This window comes from Ochlerotatus camptorhynchus, unplaced genomic scaffold (assembly GCF_037179485.1).
Source record: "Ochlerotatus camptorhynchus isolate MF236.1 unplaced genomic scaffold, CSIRO-AGI_Acam_v1.1 ptg000610l, whole genome shotgun sequence".
Taxonomy (NCBI): domain Eukaryota; kingdom Metazoa; phylum Arthropoda; class Insecta; order Diptera; family Culicidae; genus Ochlerotatus; species Ochlerotatus camptorhynchus.
This window is the reverse complement of record NW_027041090.1, coordinates 244788-254797: the sequence shown is the minus strand read 5'-3', so window position 1 is coordinate 254797 and position 10010 is coordinate 244788. Positions and strand designations below refer to the sequence as shown.

General features: G+C 38.0%; 1 protein-coding gene across 2 annotated transcripts in view; it reads right to left on the bottom strand.

The window, feature by feature from the left end:
* Nucleotides 1-5480: 5480 nt before the first annotated feature.
* Nucleotides 5481-10010, bottom strand: part of BNIP3 (BCL2 interacting protein 3) — a 37652-nt gene continuing 33122 nt past the window's right edge. Inside the window, exons 3-7 of one of the 2 annotated variants that reach the window (XM_065237378.1) lie at nucleotides 6713-6832; nucleotides 6526-6528; nucleotides 5868-5944; nucleotides 5640-5801; nucleotides 5481-5573 (exon numbers count right to left, since the gene is read on the bottom strand). In XM_065237378.1, the coding sequence (XP_065093450.1) occupies nucleotides 5522-5573; nucleotides 5640-5801; nucleotides 5868-5944; nucleotides 6526-6528; nucleotides 6713-6832 (414 nt within the window). In that variant the 3' untranslated portion in view covers nucleotides 5481-5521. The remainder of the gene's footprint in view (nucleotides 5574-5639; nucleotides 5802-5867; nucleotides 5945-6525; nucleotides 6529-6712; nucleotides 6833-10010) is intronic. The other variant, XM_065237376.1, reaches the window with a different exon arrangement.

The following is a 10010-nucleotide window of genomic DNA, read 5'->3' as shown; positions in this document are numbered from 1 at the left end:
TGACTTCTACCAAACCCCAACCGGATTTTGACCCGACATAAACCCAGAATTGATCCGTCATCAATCTAACATTGGGTATACATCGACATAACGTTTTGTACGTAACATTTGAACGTGACCCAAGCTGGATATAGATCAATACCGTCGATTTATCACAGGAATTTAACTCTTTCGATCCGAATCTGCAGATTGGCAGAACTTTCATCTGACAATGATTTGTTCTACCCATATATCTGAACGTGGATGCACCGCTCAGTACTTTCAATATCATTATAGACGCCGGCAAAGCCTAACGGTCATTTGGGAGGGGATTTTTATTTATGTTCCCGTTGTTACAAGAAACCGAGTCTGCATCCACGGTTGTCACACGAACGGTGTTTTTTTAGTGGCAAGTGTGAATTAGATATGGATTTACTTTGGAAAGTCAAGCAATCCTATCAACTCAGGGCCTGGGATAGAACTCGTGATCTCCTCCGTGATAGGAAGTAAAAACTGTTGGCACTAGACAAACGTGCCGCTTACACTAAAACAAACCATTCTGACCGACGATCACGCCCAGAGACATGATGCTACGAAAAATCAGTTAGGAAAAGTCATTTTGTCTAAACAAACCGAAATTTAATTAGTCAAGTACCAAACCTATATGTTCGATTATGGCATCTATTTTCTCCCTCAAAACGAATCATGTCTCAGAAAAAACAAAAGCATAACTCATTACACATACCAAACCACATCAACCGAACAAACAATAGATCACGCACGATCGAGGCTATCCCAACAGGTACCAAAGGGAATAATTACAATTATATCAAATTTATTAAAATATTGTTCAACTGGAATCGACTTACCAAATTAATCGAACATCGATGTCCTATGGTGTGGATTTATACACTATCCGTGGTTGATTTTTTTTTTCAGGCCTTCTATTAAAACTGAGTGGGTGTAAGGGGTGTAAGTGACAAACATCACTATTTTAAAATAAAATGAACCGTACACACTTTTAAACATCTCCTTCGCCCGCTTAAAATATATATTTTTATGGACGCAATAATGTAAATGGCGTCCTAAAAACTTTGCTGAAAGTATCGCAAATTACCTTTCCTTCTAACGCCCTCAACTTAAACTCAAAAAATCACATTATAATCCGTAATAATCGAAATTCATGAAAATCAGCTGATTAATAAACATCTCTTTCCTCTCATGTTGGCACTTGTTAGCCACAGGTTTATCCCCCTTTCAGCTGAAAAAATAATATTGTGTAGGAATAATATTTATAAACAAACACTATAAATTCCTTCACAAAAATAACAAAAACGATTTCATTTCGAAAAGAACATCCAATTATGAGATTATGATCAACCTCGCGCCTCTTTCTTTAGTATGCCCTAGGTGTACCAGTCACGGCTACACACTCCGCCATGGTGCATGAAGTAGTTCGCCTCCTCGTGGTGTGTCCTGGAAACGTTAATTATCGAACCCAAGGGAGAGATATTGCGGCTAAACGAACTACAGCAGAGAAAGAACGCTGGAGCCCCATCCAGCTCGTCCCAGGAGGTCGATATGCCCTGCACAAACCCTCGTTGTGCAAAGGCAGGAGTGACACCGAATTCTTAGAGTGTAGACGACTCTAACCAAGTCGCAGCACACGCAGCTGGTAAGCGGTCACGTCTGTCCTGTCCTGCCGTGGACAGTTGGCTGGCTATCACGTCTGCTCTAGAACTCAGGCGAACAATTAACAACGAACAATAAGAGGAAGGCCCTGCACAGCTGCTCACTGTGCAGTAGCGAGTGTAACGTCTGTGACACACCACTAGTGTGATGCGCCATAGCGCAACCGGCCGCCTCCCATGATGTAATGCTTTCGGGCGGTTCCGGGGAGGGCAAGGGCCAAGAGCACAGGGTAAGGTTTAGTGGGTCGGGAGCGCTACTTCTCCCATCCCAATACCCTGAGTTATCTTCTCAGGTGTCTGGGAGTAGATTCCCCCCGTATAAAAAAAAAACACAAACACACACACACACACACACACACACTTCGCCATATTGTGCCCCAATCATGGCTTATGGAAATTCCAAGGTGACTACATAATGTGCCAAATTCATGCTTCAGCCATCATGTTGAATTTTCGAATGGGGGAGCGACCGAGTTTGTTTACAATTTGCCCTAAAACTGCACTTTTCGCCCCGCGATCTCCTCGCCCTTATAGCTGTATCACCTTGGAAAATTCCATAGACCATAAAACACTACAATAGAAACCCACAGCCATCACTGTTAGTTAACACACTGCGTAATTCAATTTTAAACTTTATTATAGAGATTTTTAGCCATAGGCTAGTCTAGCAAAACGTTCAATATGCACGTGAAGTGAAAAGAGCGACGCATAGAGCAAAGATCAAATGCTCTTGTATGAAAAGAACGATGGCATCTCTTTCCCATCCTAAACTGTTTTATGACCACTCTACATCTTCTCTCAGTTAAATCTAGAACTAATTGTTTACACATTTAGCAGATCAAAGCCTATTTTTTATATTAGTGTCATTTTAACACTCTTGGGTCATTCGTGACCTCTCCGGGGATGAGATTTGAACTAGTGACTTTGTCGTGAGAGGTATCGATGTTAACTACCACGCCAATGCCGTCCCCCAAGAAAAACTAGTTAAATGTCACCGCTTATATTTTCTGAATCTTAAGTAATCATGAACCAACCGTGTGGTTCTTTTCTTCATTATGAGGCACTTTCAGGATACAAATAATAAAGCGTTTTTATTTTCATTTTATATTGATTTAATAATTTTTATAAAAATCAGATTCTAAACAATAATAATAATTTATGGAGTTGGATGATTATTAATAAATTGAATATGTTTTGATATTGTTTGCTTCTATACCGATAATGAAGAAGCCAATAAATTGTTAAGTTGGGTTTATATCCTAATCCTACAATAAAGAATTTAGCATAACACAGAGAGGTTTACTTGTATGAAGTGCAATAACTCGTATCATTCTGCTTATACTCTAACATCATCACCCTATTGCTGTCGATATTACGGGGTTTTCATAAAATGCAAGACCGGTTCTTAAATTGCCGTTGAATCAGCTTAGTGACCGAGAAAAACTGAACTAAAATTTAAGTTGATCTCATTGGCCGTGAGAGTAAAATTGCATTTTTCCTCTTTTTCTCCCACGGAAATATCACACAATTATCGAAAAAAAACTGGAGTTACACAGAGCTGTGATAATTGAGCGATATTTTTGTGAGAGAAAAAGAGGAAAAATACAATTTTAGTTTCACGGCCAATGAGATCAACTCAAATTTTAGTTCAGTTTACTCATAAATCGCAAAAAGTACAGGAACTCAGCGATGAGTAAATTTTCCTGCGGAGAACCCTAAAAACTCTGTCGGAAAATAAGGAAAATTGACGAAAATTTGACTCAGTCTAGGCGTAGTACCAACACACTGAGAATATCCAATCTTTACTTTTCTCATATTCTGGATTTTGTTACCTGGAAAAACATGAGGCAAATTGACTCATCACTGAGTTCCTGCACTTTTTGCGATTTGAGTAAACTGAACTCAAATTTGAGTTGATCTCATTAGCCGTGCAGTCACTGAGTTAGAATGAAAGGCCATGTACACGGTCGGATGAGATCGTTCGAAATTAAGTGGCTTTTCAATTAAAATCGCTAAAACTGTCATGCACTGAGCACGCTTTTAGAAATGTTTCCATACGAATGAGTAAAAGTGGCTCACTCTCTGAGTTAGATTCGTTTTCAGTGACAGTAGACAGTAGATACAAAAATTTTCCTAGCTTTTCCTCAAAATTCTGCTGGAATTTCAAGAAAATCGACGAAATTTTGTCTCAGTCTAGGAGTAGACCACTCTTCAGTCGAGCCCCTTTCGATTTTCCTTATATTCGAAAAGTTTTTCCAAGAAAATCGAGGAAAATTTTAGTCAGTCTATGAGCAACTTACGTTTTTACGGATTTGAGAGAACGAAAATCAAATTTGAGTTGTTTTAATCGGCCGCGTATGAGTGAAGCTTTATGGTGAACAAATTGAACGATTTGTTGATAGATGGCGCACCTAGCGCTTGAAAGAAATATTCATCGAAAAAAGATACACTGATAATAAAACTCATCAGAGAGTGAGTTTCTTCGCTTTTACTTAGTAGTATGGAGAAATTTCTAAAAGCGTATCGTTTTTAGAAATTTATCCATACAACTGAGTAAAAGCGAAGAGATTCACTCTTTGAGTTGGTTTTGTTTTCAGTGTAACCAGATTTTAAACATTGTGGCAAAATAATACTACGGTTATTCACAAAGCGCATCTTAAACTCCATTCAATTAAAAAGAACTCTGGTATTTTTACTATAAAGTGTATAATTACGATGCTGTATGTGATAACCCCTAGTTTATGTTATTGTAGAACACTGTAAAACCTTCCGCCAGTCAATCTGGAAACATTATTCGCGGAATGCCGTGACCGAAGTGCGGATTTGTCAACTTTCATGTACAACCGATTTTTATTCGCCAAATGTTAGTTTGGGTGCTAACATCCCTACATCGGTTGGTTAGAAAATTATGATAAAATTGAATAATTCAAATTTCCCCTACTGAATATTTTAAAGAGAACCGATTTAGGAATGTGAGGACCTAAACTAACTTTTGGCGAAGAAAAACCAGATACACATGAAAATTGATAAATCCACCATTTCTGACACGGCGTGTGGCGCCCATGCTGCATCGATTTATTCACGATTTTTAAAAAGATGAATATTCAGAGAGGTTTTAAAGATTTGAAAAAAATATCGTTTTAGTAGGAAATTAAGCGAAAATGAAATCAATTGCCCATTTGAACAATTACAGACATATCATTTACAATGCATAAAATTATTTCTCCAGCCAACTCTTTTAAATTCAGAATAAGAATGTATACCTCTTTGCTGTATATTTTACAATTAAGTTCGTAGTAACATAAAATCTGTATGAATGGGAATTTGAATAAAGCAACACATTATTGTTGTCGTAGTTGGTGGTATACAGAAGAAAAAATAATTATAATGTATCCTTCATTTTTTCTACGTGGAATTATTTAAAAAAAATTATTTCAAAACATCGATGTACGTAATGTCCATTAATAAATCTGTACATTTTCTAGCTAGTCTGATCTTTCGTTTCCCCTACTATTCATCACATCAATCTCAGCCTATTTAAATGACTTCTGGATACAATCGCTTTCCTGAGTTTCCAGCAAATTTGCCAACAAGAATTTAACTCAAATGAACTGGAAGGTTTCAGTTTCCATTAGAATGTGTTTGCTTCAGGAAACGTCTAGTGTTTGTGAAGAAAATTGCTATTTCTCTGTGCTTGAACTGATTTTCGTTTCTTTTGACACTATGACTAATTCTATCGGGAGATGACCACAGGTCGAGCAACGGCTTCTGGACAATAAAGCATGGATCATGATCATTTCGCTGCTACCGGAAGCCATCTAGTGATGTTCTTAAGATAGTCCTTCAGCAGATTATTCAATCGAAATACGTGTGAAAAGCAGTCCTCGTTTATGTAACCAGGCGCTAAAAGTAGATTATCTGTTAGTCTAATGGCCATATAATGCATGCAATGCAATTTCGCAAACAAACCCAATTCCGGCACCCAGCAGCAACGATAATACATTGGTCAGTACAAGTGAATACAAAACTTCTCGAGAGAAGAGTGAATTTTTGCCTACTCGAGTCAGCCGCATGGAATATCCTTGTTGCCCACGTCGAACACCTTGTTTGGGATGTTCAAACTTCCAGTCTCTGCAAAGATCGGTATTATTTTATAATTAAAGCAAAACATATTCTGAAAACAATAAATAAACTTACTTTGGAGGCAGCTGGTCCGGCCGACTGCTCCATTCCCATACCCAGTCATTATCCTTTTGAGCGGTAGCAGCTCCTTCCTATAAAAAAGAAGAAATATTAATTAAACAGTTTCGGATTTTTGCTATGTACCTATTTGAAAATTAAACATGTTGATTAAAGTAACAGTAATGCCCGATAACAAATTCAGCCCGGACCAATTAATGTGGGTTTCGCAAGAATTCTGTGCCATTTTCCGAGTAATATTTGATGAGAGACTTAAGAGACACAATGTGTCATATAACTTTCTCGTAAATGATCATTAATTCCATATCAGCAGGATTCAATCTATTCCACAGTGTTTAACATATGGTTATAAATTGAAATTTTGTGCTATCCTAAAAACCTTTATCAAAATATTGACTACGCTGTACACCATTTAGCAATGTAACTCAATTGATTCTTGAAAATGCTAGCAAAATTATTAAGATTTATTCATATTGGTTCATCATATCTAATGTATCCAAAATGCAACAGAAGCAAGATTCATTGTAACAAAAGTTGCATCTTTTAAAACAACGCTATGGAATATTGCATTTGTTTACTTTCCAGTCTGGCTGCAAAAACCACTTGTTTAAAATTAGTCCCTCTCACTATATCAGAATTATTTCTGAACATTGACCTTCTGTTTTTCTTTTCAAGAAGGTTTAATCTTTCCGCATTGTGATTACCTCGAACTGGCACATTTCACAAAGCCTCAGTCCAGCGATGGACAAAACAGCTGATTGTGTTATCGTATCAAACCACACATATACACTACATATGGCCATCATTACTATGACTATTATTATCATTTATATTGCTATTACTATGGTTTTCTTCATTCGCGCTTCATGCTCCTCAATCTGCTTCGCGCAGGCTTCCAACTTCAGAAGCAAATATGAAGTGAATGCACGGCGTATCAGGTCTCCATTTGGTATGACGTCGACCTAGCAAGCAATACAAAAAGAAAATCATTATCAATGACAATTCACCATTAGCCTCATTTCGTTTCAATACCGGCACCATAGGTGACAGTTGCTGCAACGGACGTGAACAACAAAAACATTTCATGCACTGTATCATATTTTGTTCTCAGAGGTATTCAATCTTCAAACCATTGACGAGGACAGCTAAATTAAAATGATAAGCTCTCATTTGCACATTTCGGCATTATAGATTGTGAAAGTAAAATAAGAATACAGGCATAGCGTAAGGTTCGAGATTTTGAGCAGAATGTACTCCATTTTTGATGTTTATAGTAAATAAATGCATTTTAGACATTTGTGCATGATTACATGGGTTTGGGACACGACTTGAAATTTTGCCCCACTGTAGGTAATTCGAGCTTCCTGGTGACATAGACATATGTAGACAAGTGCTATAACAATGAGTTTTATTTTGCACAGATGTCAAGAACCTCAAAACGAACTTTTGCTCCACCTTACTCTACAGATTCTGTCAGCAAACAATTCGAAATACAAATAAAGTAAATAATTGCTCATTAAAAAGTATAAACAACCGGTGGAAACTAACGATTTTTAAATTGGCTCACTACTTGACTAGCCTATTGGTCCCAAGTACATCTATAAGCGTACCCCATTCTAGTCGAAATTCTGTGAAAATTTGTGGATGTAAAGATTTCGTCTTCTTTAAGTAACTATGCAGACTTCCACTTGAAAAGAGGTGAACTTTTGCAAACATTATTTACAGCAAATTATAACTCAAAAATGATAAGAAAGGGTGATACCCGTTCACCGCTCACTTTAGAGCAAAATTAAGTTTAAAGTGTTGGGGGTGACCTTGGCGTAGTGGTTAGCATCCATACCTCTCACGCCAAAGTCACGAGTTCAAATCTCACCCCCGGACAAGTCACGAATGACCCAAGAGCTTTAAAGTGACTATAGAAAAAAAAAAAGTTTAAAGTGTTAGTATAATAATTTGCATTGGTAGGGAAAATGGATGTAATGTCGGCCTAAATGCTCCTAATTTGGGCCCATACATAAATTCAGCAATCGAATAAATGCTCAGTAGCGACCAAAAATATCCATTAGAACCGTCCCATAGATAGAATTGATAAATAGCTGATTTTTAGCGATGGGCCCAATCTTAGAACCATAGGTCAACATTAGAGCCATTTACCCTATATATTGTTATTGTTATTGCTCAGCTCACACCCTGACCGACTATCATCCGCCCATCTGCACTTAAGCTAGGTATGAACCTACGGACATTTTGGTCGTGGCCTATGCTAGACCGTATAGCATAACGACTTTCTTCCACCAGCAGGCCTGTTGCTCCCGTAGGCAGTCCCACTAGCTTCAGATTTGTAGGGGAAGGTAAGAGAATAAAAGAATAGAGAAGAGCGATAGAGTATTTGTTGTTTTTTTCTGTTCCCTATTTATTTGCCTCTATTTCGCTCTCAGATCGCAACGTTTAACTCACCCACTTCCCTCACACTATTATGGTCGGAAAAGAGAACCCATATTCAGTAATCTCTCGTGAACTGCGATGCAGAAGATATTAATAGCAAACTAATCTGAAACTGGTCTAAGACATATAGCCCAGTGAGTATTGACACATCACAATGTTGTGATGGAGCACGGACGTGAGATTTACTAGAGTATTAAATGCAAAATGCAATACAATAAAACTTGACAAAACATCGTCAATCCCCTTATTCTTGGGCAGGGCCTGACGATGTGAATCTGATTTTGATCAGTGAACGGATCCCATATGGTACATTTTCTCACTATGGACCTATCATTTCTAGCCCATCTGAACTATTGAATAAATGGAAACCATAACATGGGTTACGCTCCCCCTAAGCGGACCCTCCGCATCCCTAGGTGAGTAAGAGAGGTGACACAGTCGGAAGAAGTGTTAGTTTGTTTACTAAAATGAACCGCCCATTTTGTTATGGCAAGTTTTGCTATAAGAAATGCTCCTCGTGTTTATTAGCGAAATTCACATCAAAGATTGATTTATTGCGTAGGAAATCAGTTTGGCACGGCATTTGCGACCAGCATACACCTTCCGGCAAGGTTACAAAGACTCATTTCAGCTAAAATAATGTTTTTCGGAATAATAAAACCAAAAGATGGTATGATGTCATGTTTTACTTGTAACTTACAAGAAGAGGTTACAAAGTATGCGTTGGAAACATAAAACCTGTAAAGTTTGCTTTCTATGAGTCACAATCAGCGATTTGCTGATCGCTGAGTGAGTGAGTGAGTGAGTGAGTGAGTGAGTTTGTGAAAAATCGCTGATTGGGACTCTCGTGAAGTGAAATAAACAGGTTTAATATGTCAAACACATTCTTTGCAACCTCTTCTTGTATCCTACCAATTCAAAATTTGATCATGGCATCTAATTATTTCATAATTTAGAAAAACATTGTCTTAGCTGAAATGAGTCTTTGAAACCTTGCCTTCCGGTCGTATGAAACAGGCCAAAAACTGTCCAAATCCGCAGATAAAATTTGTTTTGAATTTCTGTATGGCAAAATAGTGAACTTTTCATGAACATTAACGGCAAAGAACTCACCAACACTGGGAGACCGTGAGTTCCTGCCCACCTGTCATTTCCCATCTCGTCCGCATCCTATCTCTGTCTTATCTTAAATGCCAATAGTTTGAGGGTATTAATATATACATTGGAAATGACGTTCAATCAAATAAACCCATATCCCGAGACGGTTTTATGACAGGTGGGCAGGAACTCACGGTCTCCCAGTGTTGGTGAGTTCTTTGCCGTTAATGTTCACGAAAAGTTCACTATTTTGCCATACAGAAATTCAAAACAAAATTTTTTATCTGCGGATTTGGACAGTTTTTGACCTGTTTCATACGACCGGAAGGTGTATGCTGGTTACAAATGCCGTGCCAAACTGATTTCCTACGCAATTAATCAATCTTTGATGTGAATTTCGCTAATAAACACGAGGAGCATTTCTTATAGCAAAACTTGCCATAACAAAATGGGCGATTCATTTTAGTAAACAAACTAATACTTCTTCCGACTGTGGCATCTCTCTTACTCGCCTGGCCCATACCCCACTCACTTGGCCAGGCTTCAGAATCGTCCAGTGGGCAGTACGCTCTACACTCCAAGTTCCCTTTCTTTCAA